This window comes from Saccostrea echinata, unplaced genomic scaffold (genome assembly GCF_033153115.1).
Source record: "Saccostrea echinata isolate AGI-Se365-2 ecotype Australia unplaced genomic scaffold, CSIRO_AGI_Sech_v1 ptg000054l, whole genome shotgun sequence".
Lineage (NCBI taxonomy): Eukaryota > Metazoa > Mollusca > Bivalvia > Ostreida > Ostreidae > Saccostrea > Saccostrea echinata.
In genome coordinates, this window is record NW_026889803.1 from 66,003,595 (window position 1) to 66,022,376 (window position 18,782).

The following is an 18,782-nucleotide window of genomic DNA, read 5'->3' on the forward strand; positions in this document are numbered from 1 at the left end:
TTACCTCCATAATTGATCATTTTTATTATCATTTATTCTTCTTAGTATCAAAGTAGACTTAATTGTAAGGTGATAGTCTTTGAAGAAGGCATATCTGACAGTGAAAAGCAGTTTGCCATGGAAAATATGTGTCTAGTCATTAACTGCTGGGTGGATTTGAAATTTTCTTTGAAACTGGTCTTAAGCATCCATAAATTTGTATAATTTGTTAAGATTTACAACAGCTGAAATGTAGAATTATGGTAACACATCAGATGCCTAGCAGGCAAATAAAACCAAGATAAACAAAATTCAGCACAGTTCCTCTTGTATAAAGTACAAAAATAAAACCAGATTTTAGTGCAAAAAAAACTTAACCAGAAATGTTTATAGCATCGATAGACTTTAAGAGAACACTCAATGATTCATCAGAGAGAGAAAGAGTTGGTAAAAAAAAAATCCCCAGATGTTTGCATAATTACACAACTCTTAAATTATTTCAATACTTGTGCTAATCAAAATTCTGAGATATTTACCCATCCAATACAAACAAGCCTTAAATTCATCCATCAAAAAAAGTACTCAGAAAGCTTCTATTAGTATTAGTGCACATGTCGTCTGCTTGAACAAACCTTTGCTTAAACCTGTTCACCGTCCTATTTGCCGATTTCTATTTCAATTTGATTTTTGCATTATATGGCTTCCATTTGATTTAATTCTCAAAAAAAACCTTTAGAAAGTTGATTTTCTATTGAGTTTGAAAGGATTGCATCAATAATTTTAATTAAAGTTTATTTAAATATCAACGCTATATTATGCATTTCTGGCACTCTCTCTATTGAAGAGTCACATGATCCTCGTAAATGTGATAAACCGTTCGTCATACATTTGGATAATTTGATCAATGATACGTGTATCCACACTGATATTGTAGAATAAATAAAAAAAATTTTTTTGAGACAAGTCTTATCTATGTGGAAGTTTAAAACTTTCTCCTTGCTAGGATTTTAAATTTTATCATCAACAGCTGTATATAGCTAAGCAATGTTTATTCATCGATGTTGATTCCTTTTTACAAAACTTGGACCAGCGTTATTCATGCCTATAACATTACTGCTTAGCGACAGAGAATTCTCTTTGTAGCTAATTTTGCCCCTTATCAGTTTCTGCCGTTTCCACCACTGCTGACACATTTAACATTTTGACAACATTCCAGCAAGTTTGATTTTATTTCAGTAGAAGTCTGTGTATCTGTCAATAAACAAAAATGTCCAATTTTTTTTTTATTTTTTTTTTTTGCAAGTAGAATAAGCTTACAAATGGAGATAGAGTACAGTCAAAACTTAAACTAAAAATAAAATAAGTTCAATTACACAAGAAGAAAATGTCTGGAAAAAAAGGAAATTTCCCCCATTTTTTCATGACAACTCTGTGACACACACACATGTATAATTTGGTAGCTTGATTTATTTTTTGCACAATAACGAGGCACTCTTTGGAGACCTGGTTTGGACTAGAGTCTTAGCCTCCAGAGCCTTTCTAACACAAGTATTGATCAATAGAACAGTAATTGATTACGGAAAGCCAACCTGGAATAAAGCATTAATCGTAGGCAGGCTCGTTATTGTTACTGATTTAATATGGCACGATTTAATATCATTTATCAATTACACACAATCAATTTGATGATGACCAGCCCGAGCTGTCATTTTCTTTTTTAATCCTGATATATTTTTCATAACATGATTTTGAAAATTATTGAATTTTTTAATTCACCATTTAAAATTTATATTATGAAAAATGATACTGGTTGATTAAGGTTACAAGGTAAATAATCTCTAGGTGCTGAAATAAATGGTAATCCTTTAATTTCTAAATGTTACCACATTGCTGATACAAGTTAATTATATCCAAGATGCATGAAAACAAACTCTCAATAGAAGAAAGCATTAAAACTCCAAAAACAATTTTGTTAAAATAACAAGAATGTTAGAGCTAAATAGATCTAATTGAATTGTAGCAATAGGGACATTTAAATTTTTTGGTGACATCAAAATTGAAATGGCAAAAAACCAGATTTGGGTGAAGAAATTTGCAGTCCGTTAATTTTGCAAGCATTGAATGACTTATCATTGTGATAAAAAGGGAGTCATCATGTCTGTGTTAAAAGGGGTTCTGTCTAATGTAAGCAAATGTTTGTGCTTAGTTGTTTGAACTGTTCCAAAGTTTTACTTGAGAATTTTTTATCAATAAAGCCCGCTATACAAAGTACATATTTGTATTTGAGTCAAGTTGAACTGATATTTGCTTTTCTCTCTACCATTAATAGTTCCATGTTCAGTGGAGCCCCTGAATCTTAATAGCTAATTTCACACCTCTTTTCAATTCTACCATTAGAAAAACTTAATGCTAACTGAGTATTCAAACAGTCCTTTCTCTATAAAGTTCCACCATTTTTGAAAAGCATTTTGAAATGCATTTAAAGATCCTGTGTCGTAGAACAGTAGCAGCATAGAGGCAGGAAGTAGTGGTAGTGGGATAAAGGATCAATTTTACTGATATTTACCTATATTTTTGTATGCGATGGGAAGGCCGTGAGTTACATCACATCTGTTCTATTGTCGGGAGTTTAACGATTTCTAAGTATTCAATATTGTATCGGCTGTGTCCAAGCTCTTTGTTCAACACAAGTGCTTATGACGTATCGAGACAGGCTACAAAAAGAAGGTTCCGAGGTTCATTGGAAATCATTTCTGTTGGGAAACCTATGTAAGATGGAGAGTAATTAAAGACAACTCCTTTCGCGCTTGGCTAGATTTACATACATACAAGTTAGGCAAGTGCTGTCACAAGCTTTGGTCTGACACGGCCCAGGACACATATTAATAACTTGACCATCACTGTGCCCGGCTCTGTCGGATTAGCACTGTTCATTGTCTTGTCTCTCCACACAACTGTTACCAGCTCTCCCAATTTCTTGCTTGGTGTTTTTATTCTGGGATCAATACTTGTATTTCCATAATGGACAATCTTTGGTATCTTTATCCACAGGTCGATCCAAAAGTTGCATTTCCAAGAAAAGCTCAACCAAAGGTAAGTTTACTTCTATTTTTCATATTGTCACTAAATTTTTAAAAAGTTTTAAAAATCTGTGTATGTAAGATGACCTGTGTTCAGTATGTAGTCTGTAGTAAGACATCTGAATTTGGTAAATAATCGATTCTTTTACAGCTTGTTTCACTATTTCTTAAGAAATAACAGTATTTATGAAGTCACGCACTATGAATTTCTCTTCGGCCATATTTTTATATGTCCGGTTTTGTCACACGAATTCCCTGTCTGGACGACATTCAGTGGACCATGCCAAATTTACATCTCTAAGTTGATCCTCCTACTATTAAAGTACCATCAAAAGGAATTGAGACACAGTTTACTGCTAGGGAAAACATTGTACAAAAAATCATCTCGTGAAGATGCTAAAAGTTGGTAGCACTTTAAATCTTAGAGTATGCCCTGTTTTGGCCGAGAAATGGGGACGGATTAGGAGTCTAATTCTCAGAAGTTTTGTTTTAAAGACCAGATTCCTCAATGGGATCTGTGGTGAAAAAAATTGATAAAGGAATTTCAGATAACTTGTTTAATTTGACCATTTCTTCACGCATTAGAAGTTACTAATTGAAATACTAGCTGAAGATTTCTGTGATAAATATTTAATTCTGTAATTTGCTCGCTGATCAATTTTTCTTGAGACTTCCTAGAGTCTTCTATTACAGGAGTTGCATGACTCCTAGTTACTCTGCCTCCCAAATCTCCCCAAAATTGATTTTTCCCAATTTCTTCATCTATGTCGACTAATTGATCTGCAACACCGATAAAAGAATTGTTTGTCAGAAAAATCAAATATATAGGAATCTTCTCGGTGTTTTATTAGGTGATCATTATTTAAGGAATCTGCAGAAAGAAAATAAAAAGAAAAGAGAACTTGACAATATTTGATGAGTCTTTGGCCTCTGTAAGCTAGACTGAATATTAGTTCTCTAACTGAAATTGTTATTCGACTACCAAGAAAGAAAAAAAAAATTCTTGTGTAAAAATCAATGAATGTAGAAATTGACAGGCTATTTCTGGAGATGAAGAAAATTGGTTGGTAATCCAGTGTCTTGAATGGGCTTCTCATGGTAAAGTCCAAATCATAACTGCTAGATATGTATGGGAAAAAAAGATAAAATGACTAGATCCCCATCAAACACATAGACAGCAAGGTAGAAAATAACCCCATTACACTGAAAAATAGTTCTAAGTGATTAAAAGAATATTCACATTCCAGTAAATGGCTATAAGGGAACCCCCTTGGGCAGTTTTGTTGCTTGCATCTAAGGTTATTGTTGGGACTACAATGGAGAACCCTTAAGTGTATGATAATTCAGTTTTGTGTGTAGAGAAGGGAGATGTGGAGAAGAGAAGTTCAAGAGTCTCTGATATTATTCATTGGCTAATTACCAAGTGATGTGAAAGAGAGCTCATAGTGTGAATAGTGTCCACTGGAAAAAAATGTCATCAATCCTGGCATCTTTAAGGAAACAATAATATTTCTGAGAGATTAAGCTTGTTAAAACCCACCATCTGTTAAATTTTTGTGTTTGAATGTGCATTCAAAATAGAATGATTTCATAAAGCCCTTTATAATATGGGAAATGTACTCCCTCACCCAGAAATCATGAAAAACAAGCAAACATGGAGAATCTTCAATCTTGTACACAGAAATTCAGTAAAGCTTACAGATTTACATATTAAAACCACATTTGATTGATCAGTGGCATTTTATGAAAAATATCACTGTTATTGCAGTGATGTAATAATCTTACTGTAACATTTATGAACGATGTGCATTTTCTGATCCATGTTAAACTGCAGAAAAAAAATATTGTTGCACATATACCTAATTAATGTATCTTAATTAGAAAAACACACATGAAAAGTAAAGAGGATCCAGTGTATAAAAAGAATATAGGCATGAGGAGTGGATGTGTCTGTTGTCTCCAGACTACTGTTTTTGATGTTCATTTGTTGTGTATTGTATACAGACCCTGTAGGGTCTACAAAAAATACAGACCCTGTAGGGTCTACAGAGATAGTATGAAGGTTAGGGCATGGTTGTCTGTGCGGTATAGGAGGCTTTAGTAGAAGGACAATGCCTCAGAGGAAAAATCTGCATGGAACAGCTGCAGAAGCAAGACAAAGACAGAACACAGCAGTGACTTCAGATTGTGGTTGTTTTATACCCATCTTGTGTGTTAAACAGAGCTGTCTTCTGCTTCAATGTCTGCAGTCTAGCTTAGGGTGTAACGTCTGTTGTACCAAACTGATCTTATACAAACAGTAGAGGCTGAAGTTTTATCAGAGGCACACCAGAGCAAAAATACCAAGGTAAACATTTTACTGTAGAAAATTAAAGAATTTGTCAGGAAGTTTGGGAGGAGGTTTGTTGACAAGGTGACTAACACCAGCTGTAATTTTTTTGTGGCGTAAACTCTTGTATTCCCCAATCAAGTGTATATATAATTTGACCCTACATTTAGAAAGTACAACGTGCTTGGTATGATTTACAGCATGAGAAAATTGTCACATAGATGAGAGTTGGAAAAATATATAGTGTCTTAAGAGGGAGAAAAGGTGTTAGAATGAGCCTAATGTTTAGAGACTGGTAGAGTCATGTGATCTTTGGTGATGTAAGGTAACCATAGTAAACCGCAGAACCAGGCACCAGACTCTCAGAGCCCATTGTCAGATTTAAAGTCTGTCACTAACCATGTTTGATCTTGTAGGAGAGAGCGTCAACATTGGCTATTGCAAGGTTTTCATAAATTATTATGTGGCTAGCAAACAAACACTGGGGCATATTTACCCTCTGTCAAAGAGAAATTTTCTGAATCAATATCACCTTTACAACTGATCGACATTGTAAGTCTCCAGTATTTGCTCTGGTACAACCAATAACTTGGACCTTCAGTTTACATTTGTTGTCAACCTCTTTCATCCTTTGTTTAGTAATTCCTCTTGTTAGAAATGTACAAATATCTGTCCATAAACTATTGTTTAATTGGTAAATATTTTTTACAAAGATAAACAGAATGTTTTTATGGTTAGGAAGACAATCTAGTTAGGGCAGGTCTGAACATTCTGCTTGAAGGAGGAGGGAATGTGCCAAAGGGAGACAATTCTTGCATATTCATGAAGGGGCCATGTTTTTCCCCATCCAGAATGGAAAAGCAGAATATCTGTGTTTGCTTAGATTGATTGTTATGTGGTTATTGACAGAGGTGGTAATTCATGATGAAACTATATTGATATTTGACTCTAAAATTAGCATTTATGGTTTGTGCTTTGTGTGAAATAAAGGCTTGTTTGTACTGCAGAGTTGTCATCTTAAGAGTTACAAGGCCAAAGTTTCGTCTGGGACTGTCAACTTACAACAACCCAAAATCAGTTTAAACTTCTCATTACTAGTGAAAATAGCCTTTCAGTGTCAGAGTTAAAAGTGAGAGATAATTTGCATACATATATTTGTTGAACTTAAACAATGCTGTGCTGCTAATTTGGCTGAACTATTTCGCAGTGGTAAATTTTCTGCCAATTACAACATTCTTGTAGGCCTGACAAAGCTTAGTGACATGTTTCTCTCCTCCCTTTTGTTCTCATATTTGCACAAGAAGCTAGGTGGTCCCCTTTTGGAGAACTGTGTTAGTCCAGAGGAGTCTTCTGTTTAGATCAGTCGGTTTCATTGCTTCTAGAATGCAGCGGCTAACTGTCGGTCAGTTAACAGGAGCTGGACAGGTAAGTTATCCTCAGGGGGTGGTCAAAACAAATGAGTTCACACTTTACTGGTCCCCAGAGGCCATCAGTTTATCACTAAAAGAATTAATTGCTATACTATTATGTGTATTCCCGTGTAGTTCCTTGTATCTTTGACATTGTTATTGGTCTGTAAAAAGCTGAAGTGTTTTCTACCTCTTGTGAGCTTTCCTTGCGTATGCATGTTCCAAATATATCTAATTTTTCCCCAAATTTTTTGGGCAACATTTGTGTTTTTTGGGCAGAACTAATTGTATTAGTTAAGTATAGAATAGGGCCATGAAGTGCATTGAAAAGGGGGAGTGTAATTAGAGTTTCAAAAGTTCCCTATGGATAATAGCAAATGTCACAATTCTGCAAGTCTCTCTTAGTAATACCTTGGTGAAGAAAGTTAGGTGTGTGTGTAATTAACTTTACTTACGGAGACTTAAAATGCCACAGAAGGAACTAAAGATAGTGACTGCAGTAAAGCTTATTTAATTACAGTGACTGTGATGTGTAGATGTATGTCTACTTGGTCTGAAATAATTGAGGAGGTCTGTAGTAGGAAAGCATGGCTTACATCTGTGGTTTGGACCTGATATTAGGACTGCAAGCAGAAAATCTTCATCAAATATTACTGTATCTGTGGAGAAAAAAAAAAGATTGGGTAGATAAGGAAACATTCAGTCTCAGATACTACGCAAGGAGCTCTAGTACACCCAAGGGGAAACCCCAGCAATGAACAGCATGCAATAGCATTGCTGGAAAAAACTATTTCTCAGAGTTTATATTTATACCTTCCAAATGTTTCTTGAGCACTCTTTTTTTTTCATTTAGTCTACGAAAAAATCATGGCTTTCTGGCAGGAGAGCTTTGGCTTTCTGGTTTATAAGGTTATAAAAAGGTTATTGAAAACATTGAGTCTGTGGGATGCATTGTTTACAGGACAGTGCCAAGCTCTCTGTGATTAATATCAGGTAGATTAGTATCAGAGATTAGTATTCAGATGGGGTAGACATTACATAGACAGCTGCTAGACATCCACTTGTTTGGAGAAATTTCAATGTTTATAGGATTAACCTGGGTTTAGTCTGAGTCTTCATGTAAAAGTGACATGGAACATGTTGAGTTTGCCTGTAGCCTGACCAGGGTGTTTTACTCAGGTAGATAGTGGATTATGATGAATTATGTGGAGGGTAAAGGAGACATTGTCTGGTTATGATGTACCAAAAAATGGATAGAATAGGATTAGGCTGAGACAGGGGGGAACAAGAAGGTGGCCTGTGTGAGGGATTTCTCACATGTGTCATTCCTGGTCTATTTTTACTTGAAGAAATCTTAGCTAGCATTTATGGAGCCCTTGCAGGGTAATTGTGTGTCTGTCAAAAGCTCATTGGGTTTTGTCCACCCTTTCTGGCCCTCAGCGATGGGTTATCTGTGAAGAATACAATGAATATAACATAGTAAAAAACCCTTTCAGTTTATCTGTTTAAATGACAAAATTAGGCTAAAATGTCGGAAAGTCTTTATACAAAGACACAGTAACTTTGTAGTTCAAGCAGAAAATGCTAGAAAAGACTGGTGCCTAAGACTTAAAGTGTCACAGACTTGAAGGCAACATGTGACATTTTATACAGGAGAGACTTCTAATGGTGGTTATAGAAAAGAGTTATATATTAAAATTGCTGAACTAACAGTGTATGGGGTGTGAGAAGATAAATAGGATTATAATTTAAACATTAGTATATATTTATCTATAGAATTCCTGTGTAAATAAGATGACAAGGCTTTATACGCCAACAATCATTTTAACTCCAGGGTTTGAATTGATGCATTTCTATGCAGAGCATATAAAATGTAATAGTTGAATCTTTGACATTTTAATCATTTAACATTTTCATGAAAAATAATTACATCCTATTTTTGAACATGAATGCTTTTGGACTGAGATCTGTAATGCGAGAACATCAATCAGAGTTTTAGACCGTCCAAGGAGATCGATCAATTTGTCAAAAATATTTGTGTCTGAAAAATAAAAGTCAATGGGAAGAGGACTTCAATGACAGATTTTTGCTGCGGAGGATATATTCTCTCAGGAAAAACTAAATGTTTAAACCCTTTTACAAAGAGCAATGAATTTTATTTCTCATTTTAAATCTTCTGACAATTGAGCGATTGTTAGCCATGTAAAAGCTATTGAATTCCTAGGGAGACTTCACAAGTTATTAACAGTTAAAGACTGCAATAAAGAAAATTGATTGTTAACACAGATGGCTGGAAGTCATACTACTGACTTCTGTCATTTTAAAATTTAAAAGTTTGTGAATTTCTTTTACGTAAACCTTGTTTCACTTCCAATCTAAAACAGTGGGACTATTTTAATAGTGTAGAACTATGGTTACATACTTGTCTGTTTTCATAGTACATTTAACAGAATTTGGGCAGTTAAATCATTTTAAAGCAAAATGAATGATTGTATTAAAATCCAATAATAAATCTAAATCAGAAGGTGCCATTATTCACCAAGTTTAATACAATCTGATGTAATGCCAGTAAGAGTGAAATAAAAAGCACATTGTGATCAATCTAATGATAAGTGAAGAGTTACAGATCTAAGGTGCATACATGGCCATAAATTTGATCCCCGAGACATGTATAGATGAGGAAAGTAAAACTTGTAATCGATATTACAAAAGCCTGCTTCAGCTCAGGGGGGATGTATACATGTATTGTTGTTTAATTTGTTTGCCAATATGTGTGCATAAAATGACAAGAAACTTGAGTGCAAATGTGAAACTTCATAATTTATTAATCTATTAGGCACTTTATATAGTATTTAACACATTGCTGATGATACAGTTTATACTGAGTATAATGAATAAGGTCTAGGAGAAGAGATTATTGGCTGCTTCCAATAATTGCTTCAAAAGAGAAAGAGAGAGGGAGTGAAGGGTCCATTAAGACAGTCCTGTAACCCTTGCTTCACTTTACAGACAATCCCCCTGTCTGTCTTTTGCCAGGTCCTAAGCAGTTAGTTCACGTCTCCCCAGAGACATTTCCTGTAGTGAAGGTGTTAAACATCATCTGCAAAGAAAATGTTAATGACGCCATGTGACATGAAATGATCTTAATTTGTCTAGTTCAATTTGCAGTGAGTTCTTGTTAAGACAGATAATCTATAAGCATTGTGATAGGAGGAAACAGAAATCTATCTGTCCCAGAGGGCCAGCCTATAGTATCAGTGTTGAGCCCAGTGAAACCAATTTAGATGAAGATATAGGTCACAGGGATGTCTTGACTCATTTTTACCCTGCATACTTAATATATGACTTCATCGTGATTTTCTTTGGTACACAAGTTTCACAATATGACAAAGAAGTTTGAGGATTTAGCATTAGGCTTTTGCATTATTTGCATTGAAAAGAAAAAATCCAGATATAATCATGTTAATTTTGCCTGTGCTGTAAATGGGAAGAAGAGATTAAAAGGCAAAATCCTAACATGGACCCCCTTTGACAACACTTGCTCAGAATAAAATTCTGTCAGTGAAATTACACTCAGATAACTTTGGTGTTGATGTAGGCACATGAGGTAGAGGAAGAGATGAATTGAAATTAGATTGTCTGAGCTTAATGATCATTCAAATGTCTGCGAAAAGTCCTATTGATTTTCCCTACTAATTGAAAAAAAATGTACTGGTAGAAGTCATGGTGAATTGTAATTTGACTTGATTTTGTCTTGTAGATGGTAACCAGGACAAAGAAGATATTTGTGGGTGGATTGTCAGCTGCCACAACAGTGGAAGATGTCAAAAATTACTTCTCCCAGTATGGAAAGGTAAAACACATATATATATACTTACCAAAAGATAAGTAAAAGAATTGTGTGATGGTCAAGTAGGGGACAGTGTAGATGTATGATGGGGTGCAGTGTCCAATGTCTGAAAAAGTGTATTTGAATAGGCATTATATATTTACAGATCTATAAAATGTGGGTTAAGATGTGGAAAATGCACAGAGTTTTTGAAAGAGAACAAATTATATTGACCATATCATTGGAATATCAGTCAAAGAGCAGGGTTCAAGCACCTGTTTTCAATATCTTGATCTTGAAATTCTGTTTTGATTGTGAGAAATTGTATTTGAAAAGAAAAGAAATGAACCTCTACTTGTACTTTATTCTGTCAAGTCATGTGACTTGTGTCTCGTTTACGCTGTCAAGATTTACATGAATAAAGATTGAAAGGCCTACAAAAAATGAGAAAAAGCAATAAAGTGTCCCAGCAGGATTTTAATATGGTTCGGATTTACATGAAAAATAAAATGAAAACCATGTCATATTTCTCTAAGCATGACCCCCGAATATCATCGATAAAAAATATGACCACGGGGGAAAAAATTTGCTAGTCAGTTACTATACATGTAGAGAATGATAAAATCAGAATTATAGTATATATCAGGTTTTACCCTTTGGCCTGTTTTCAAGATAAGAATGTATAAATGTGAAGTAAGGTATCATAAAGAGAAGAAAATGTGACTCATCGCTCTATTCCAACTGCTAATAACAGACTAGGCCCAATAACAGGGTTAGCATACGAATTCTGTGTGCATTATATCCTTATAGACACCTAGTTACCTTTTGAGAGAAAGACTTGCTTTTTTGTATTTATTGAGAATTAAATCTTTTCCTCTAATGACGTCAGTGATTTTTCCACGTTATCATTATGGACCCAGTTCTTTACTTTTTTGGGGGAGTCGTAAAAAACCTTTAATCTAAACAGAAGCTAAATTGGTCTGAAGAAAGTGTTTAGATAAGAGAGAATTTCTAAGGATTGTTTTGACATTTGTACTTCATTCATCAGCCTATTATGCTTCAGCTTTCAGTTGCTCAATAAGTGTAGGTACAAACTTGTCAGAGCTTGATAGATAGATATATATAGATCACCCACAATGGAAATAGGAGAAAAGCCGCCTCAACATTGTGATTAAAATAATCTTATTGTTGCCAGGCATGCAAAACTAAATAGTCGAGTGTCCATATAGGGGTCTAAAACACCTAGATGACCTTGAACCATTTATGTTGTGAGAAGATTTTAAGTTTGGGGGGGGGGGTCTGTAATATGGGTCCCCATTTGCTAAGCTTTACTTACATGTGTATACATTAACACTTGTGAACCAAGGTCAACTACAAGATAAAAGTCACCTGATACGGCATGTACAACATTCACTCTGTTGATGACCATCCTGATATGCAGGTGTGCAATGTCAAAGAAGATAATTATCACCCATGTCAATTAACATAACATTGCTCAATTACAGGAGAAAAAAACAATGAAGTGCAATTGTAACATGTCCCTAATGGATGGGGTGAATTCAAGGTTCACTGGTCATTGGTCATAATTTTGATGTATCGAGGGTCTGATTTATCTCGTCAAACGGTCAGTGGTGTGTGACCTGGTATGCGTGATTAGGTGCATTGCTTTAAGTGTTGGACATATACTCTGGGACCTATTGGTCTCTACTTAACTGTGTATATCTTGTAGATATATATCTTCCCTACGAGGGCTAGGACAGATTGGTCACTAAATGATAAACATCACCTGGTCTCTGTTTTGATGAGAAATATTGGCTTGTTGTTGTCCTCTATCTCTGGGATAAATATACACATAAACACAGCGCTGTAATTCTTATGGATTCCCAAGTATCTTCTCAGGTCATCTGTGACTAATGAATTATAAACAATTTTGTAATCAGTGCTAAACCCTTTAACAAGATTAGTTTTTATTATTTCGACCTTAAAGAAAGCCAGCAAGTTGTCCTCTGATTATTAAAGTCAGAATTAAGGTTGGATTATCTAAGGTGTTGGTTTTTAATTTTTATTGGCATTGAACATAATAAATCCGTCCCAAAATGTACAAACCAAAAGTTATCACAAGTGAATGAAAAAAATGAACTGCTGACATATCAGGCTCAGTTCCGTGTGATTGAAAAGTCAATTTTATTTATGGGGAATAAATTCAAGAAATTAAATAATCATCTATAGAAAATTCTCATGATAAAGCATTATATGGGTTCTGTCAATTACTTTGGCCTGCATCAATTAACAGACAAGTATTCAGTCTTGTTCAGCGGAGGAATTTTAAATGCTAGCAAACAGGATTAGGAAATGTTTAATTTGAGTTATAAAACAGGATAACTGCTCCATACAAAAAGTTTGTAAATCATCCTCATAAAGCAAAAGGGTTGGGTTAATTTACATGTAAAGTGTACTTTTTAAAAGTCTGATTCACTATTACTGTATTCAGGATTATTAATGGGTTGGGGGTGTTATATAATTTGATTATTTATGTGCGATAGGAAAATAAATAAAAAAGGGAGACACTGAATATCAAGTCGGCAAGTACAACCTTTTTTTTTTTCAAATCAGTCTCATGAGAAAATTATGGACGTCCTTTGAAATTAAGCCCAAATTTAATTTATTGCACTGTGCTGACTCACTTTTTTGTTATCCATCAAATTCTGAATGTCCATATTGGACTGCACCATACTGTTGGCTTTAAAAACACTATATTCACGATAGTGGACAGAATTGTACAAACTGCTGGGAGAACTTTCTATAGCCTAACACGTAGAGAAAACCAGCATACATTTTAACAGTCTGAGTTACTGTGAATTAATTTAAGTTGCACCAAACGAGTTAGAACTTTAAAAAAGATTAATTGGTGGTCCGTAGCAATTCCGTCACATCTTAAAATCTGATTGTTAATTCTTTTAAAAAATTGGAGCTTCCTGTACCAACACACTGTAGCTGATTGAAGTATAGGACTTCACTAGATAAGGTCGCTAATGTTCTATAGGGCTTTGTGGTTAGAATGTAAGCAGAGTGTAGCATGAAATCAACAATGTGCTTTTGAACTGATAGTATCTTAATTGCCGTTCAGTTGATAGAATCTGCAATCAGCTCAGAATGAATATTCTTATCATCCCTTTGTTGCACGAAAAAGCATGCAAAATTCATGCAATTGTTAAAAAAGAAAAAGAAAAAATATTTACTCCAGCATCCAGAACTGTTTAATAAAAGTAAAAAAAAATGTGAATTTGACACCTATTGATTAGAGAGGTAGGAGCAGTGATAAACCAGAAAAGCGTGTTTGCTGTAGCCGAAATAATCACCAGCTAGGGAGGAACCTAGGCTGACCTTTTGAACTTGAAACAGAGCATCTACAGTTCAACCAAGAAACTCGGCATTGAAAAGAAAATGAAAGGCAGGTTTTCAAATCTGAAGCAATGGTTCAAGGTCAATTTGTATATCTGTTCAAAATTTGGTTTTTAAAAGGATATCACTCTAGCCGCCTAGATGGAATGTATTCTGATAAAAAAATGAGGAAAGCAAACAGTTTTTTAGAAGTTTTAGAACTGCACATTTGCAAATGTTTCTGCAGTTGGGCTCAAGTTACATCCTGGTTCTGATAGGTTTTACATGTTTTCATCATATCAGGTAGCACGTAGAAGGGGTACCTTTCCTTTTTGTGTAGAATTCCTCCATTGCCATGTAAAAAGCATTTCATTTCAAGCATCACTGGCAAACCTACACCACAAATTAAACATTCCCTTTGATACTAGCATTAAAACTTAATGTCCGTAATATATTATATTCCTATTGCACACCAAAATCAATAGGCAATATTGCATAAAGCATTTGAAAATTAAGAATAGCAATTGTTAGAAATAAACAGTGGACAGCTAAACAAAATCACCAACCATGGCTTGTTTCAAATCTAGTGCTTGGAATAGAGGGTGGAGTCCAAAATTTATTCATAATCAATTGTCAGTATTGAATTCCTGTGCGAGTTAATCGAAAGGTAAATGTTAGGAGTACGTGTACATAAATAATATGCAAAGAAACCAATTACTGGAAGAATACACAGATACATTTATTATGTACACTGCGTGCAAGAACGCCATTTATAATGTCCACGACACACAATATTGTAATAACTCTGTAGATATTAATTGGACATCAACCATGTCATTAAGTTCGTAATTCTGTTTTTGACCTTTTTTTGGTTTAACGGATTTGAACAATGTTGATTTCCTGATTCCATGCCTTGAAAACCTTCATACATAATTAAATGGCATTTCGTGGCCTTGGAGTTGCACACACAACCATGTGATATTTTTAACCTACTGGCTTTTATCCTGCCATGTCTTAAGTTTACTCATGTGTGACCATGTTTTAACAATTGAGGTACTAAAGCGACAAGATTGATAAACATTTTAGTTCTTGCGTTTGTTGTTTTAGCTGTTTATAATAAGCCTAATACGTAACCATAGTTCAGATAAAGTGCCCAAAGCACTGTGACAAAATCTCAGATTTCGTAAGACTTCTCTAACCTGTAATTTAATTTTTACAGTATTTGTTCTAATAATTGTCCATTACATAACGGGCTCCAATATGTGCCATCTTGCACAAAAATTTTGGGGGAAAAGTAGGTTTCTTGATCTGTAATGTTAATAATGACATTTATGGAGATATTTTTGGTTACATCTTTTTACATTTATGTGGGTATAAATGCATATAGAGAAACCAAAAAAACACATACTGTTAGATACATGGATATATGATGTAGTACTAACTTTTTTTTTAAATAGGTGATAGTAGGAACAAGTTGTCTTTTATTAAAGTGGCAAGGTGTTCAGTAGGATGAAAATTGTGACACAGTAGGAGTGTTGTAAATAGTCATTGTATTTGAATACGGCACTGCCTTATGGATTTAGTTCTGTTTATAAAGCAATATAAAAATTAATACAACTTACAACTGGAACTAAACTTAATGACTGTAACCATAACAGCTGCATTTTTGGTCAGCATCTTGGAATCCCATCTGCAGAAAACCCCACATTAGCATTGTTTGTCACTACAAAAGAAACTATCCCTTGTTAGACCTTATTTAAGAGACAGGAACCTAGGTAAATTGTCATTTTATGTCAGTTAAATTATTAAAATTTAATGACGTACAAAGAAAATGAGATGGAAATGAACGTGAAATTAACAACGGACCAGATAATTAAGCATGGCATGTTAGGAAGCAATGGTACATGTATTATGGCACGGAAACAAGACGTCGGGCCTCTGAGGAGATTTTATAGAGTGGTTACTCAATCTTCAAGTGCATCTTCTCAGCTTTTGAAAATTGTCAATTCTCTGAGGTGTTAATTTATTAGAATATATACTTGATGAAAAACTGCCTTCTCTGAGTCCCAATGGAATTTCAAAGGAATAAAAAAACTCCAAGATTTGAGACTGAATTCCTTTGATATCCAAAACTAATTTATCATATTCAACTATTGTTCATTGAAATTAAATTTATTCAAATATCCATGATAATCTCTAATAATAATAATATCTTTTGGGGCAAAATAGTTATCATTATCTTCTACCAGGTTTATATTTTAAATTTATGCTTCTGTACTTTTAAAATGCTGATTTTTTTCTTCCAAGTCACAAAGCTGTGCAGAGTGGCTGAAATTTTAGTATTTTACTCTTCTTTAAGCATATAAATTCAATCAATGCAGTATTTATGAATAGAACCTCAGGTTTTGACATGGGAGATATAAAGCGTTATATCCCATGCTTATTTTTTGTCCTTAATCCTATCGGTAATTAGTAAACAGGGTGGTAGGGGACCATTAATGTCAGAGATACTGCTAAAACAGTAAGCATAATCTTGCTGCATCTGAAGAATAAGGATTATTCTGACAATTAATGTTCTACACAGACTGACAAAACCAGTGATTACAGTGTAAGTGTATTTAACACCTGAGGAGGCAGTATGTACAAGAAGCACCTGCAGTAACGAGTTTCTGCATGTGCTTCTCTGAGGAATGGGATGATTGCGTAGTTCTTTGAAACGTTCTAATAACAAGTCACATTTTGCAGTGGTCAGCAGTTTGCCAAGAAATATATTGATTAAAATGGGTCCAATAAAGCTGCTCCAGCTTACAGATCAACAGGAATAGACCCTTAATTTGTACCCAGAAACAAACAATTTCCTTATCAGGATGGTCATTCAATAAAGCTTTGCCCTTAATGAGAACTTGTAAGAATTGATTTGACTTTTCTCAATGTCTTATAAGAATGTAGTCTACTAGCTCTAAGATATTAAAGATACTCCTGTTTTTAACTGTCTGTAGAAACATTTCTGCATTGTAGTAGCAAGTCCCTCTAAAATATAGAAGAATTTTTGAAACCATATAGTTACAATGATATCAAAAATTGCATTTTTCCAAAAAAAAAAAAAATGTTTTCTTTTTTGGATTATCTGAGTTTTAGATCACTTGAACATCTGTAATTATCTTATTAGTTAATTTTTCTCATTTTTTATTCCAAATTAAACTTAGACACAATATATCATGGGTAATGTGAATTCAAATTTGTTCAAACAAAGCATCAATATGGCTACTTTCAGCTGTATGTTATAGATAATATTATAAATAGGAGAAATTCAAATAATAGTGTTTTTCTCAGTAAAAGAATATGACTTTAAAAGACAAAGTTTATATTATGACATTTTCCTTATATAGTATAAATTCAAATTTGTCTTTAAATCAAACCTCCCAGGGCAAGGACTGACTGACACCAGGGTGTCAAATTTTGCATGGAAACAGGGTGTCAAATTTTGCATAGAAATAGTCGTATATTAATAGCTCACAAATTTTACATTTTCAATTATCAATTTGAAGAGAAAAAAACTTGATCATGTTTAATAATGTTTTGGTCCTTTGGCAAGTTTGTGTTTACGTGACTAAAAAATATTCAAATATTGCAAGAGTAAACCATATGTCTGTGAATGACAATCTTAAATCAAGATATGACTGAAACTGATGCTGGCTGAGATAGGACAAATATAAATACAGGTATTAATATATAAGCATCATCTCTGTAACTGAACCTGTATAGGTTGTAATAGATACTCTACTGTAGGCCTTTATAGGACTGTTCTATTACCAGCATCCTCTGTGGTCTAAACAGTGTAAGGTCATCAATAATTAACAGAAATTAAAGAACATAAACTAATTTCTACATATCCCTGTTACTTGATGTGCAATTGTCATGCATATTTAAAGAAAATGAGGGCTGCATTTTAACTTTATGGATGTACCATACTTTGAGTACAGCAGCCTTTTGTGTGTGACTTCTTCATTTCTTTGAAAAGCCTGAATATAAAGTAAATAAAGTAGAAGAAGCATAACACAATACAGAACAAAGTTATTTGCTTATGAAAATGTTTGCATGTATCCCCGTGTGTATGTACAGTATTAACACACTTTGCAAATATCTATTGGCTTTTATGACAATTCTTGGTCCCTGTGTAATTATTAATGACTTTCATAGAAAGTAGTTTTGGGATAGAATAAACTTGAATAAATAAATGTTTTTGTTATAATTGGATATTGACAAGTTTTGTTACCACTGAGACCAAGAGTACTGGTAATGTAAGCTTTCTCCCTCAGTAATTACAACTCGGAATCCCCTCTAAGGAGGCCCAAGGTTTTACTTTCTCTTTGGCTCTGTATGGATAACGACCTGTATATCAGCATTCTACTGACATGTAAACATTTCATATTGTAATTAATTTTTTGTTGTTAAAAGATTTTTTGACACAAAGTAAAATTGATTGGATTAAATGGTTGGCAAATAAAGCTTAGGGTAGGGGGTCTTTATTGTATGGATGGGAAACTTGTATGTCAGAGAAAGGGCTTAAGGGAGGTAACTCGGTAAGAAGGGTATTTTCATTAACATTGGAAAATGGAAGCTTGATGCCTCCATTCCATCAATGTCAAGGGGCTTCATATTGTAGACTTTTTGGAATAAGAAATTTACAGCAGTAATATGTACTGAGATGAGATGGATGATTGTGGTATTTTGGATACCTCAACTGATTATGTAAGACTAAAATGGTCATAATT

General features: G+C 34.1%; 1 protein-coding gene across 8 annotated transcripts in view; it reads left to right on the plus strand.

The window, feature by feature from the left end:
- Positions 1-18,782, plus strand: part of LOC133172665 (RNA-binding protein Musashi homolog Rbp6-like) — a 51,744-nt gene that overhangs the window by 2,134 nt on the left and 30,828 nt on the right. For all 8 annotated transcript variants that reach the window (XM_061307606.1, XM_061307605.1, XM_061307607.1 and 5 more), the window contains exons 5-6: positions 3,031-3,072; positions 10,558-10,650. In XM_061307606.1, coding sequence (XP_061163590.1) covers positions 3,031-3,072; positions 10,558-10,650 — 135 coding nt within the window. The remainder of the gene's footprint in view (positions 1-3,030; positions 3,073-10,557; positions 10,651-18,782) is intronic.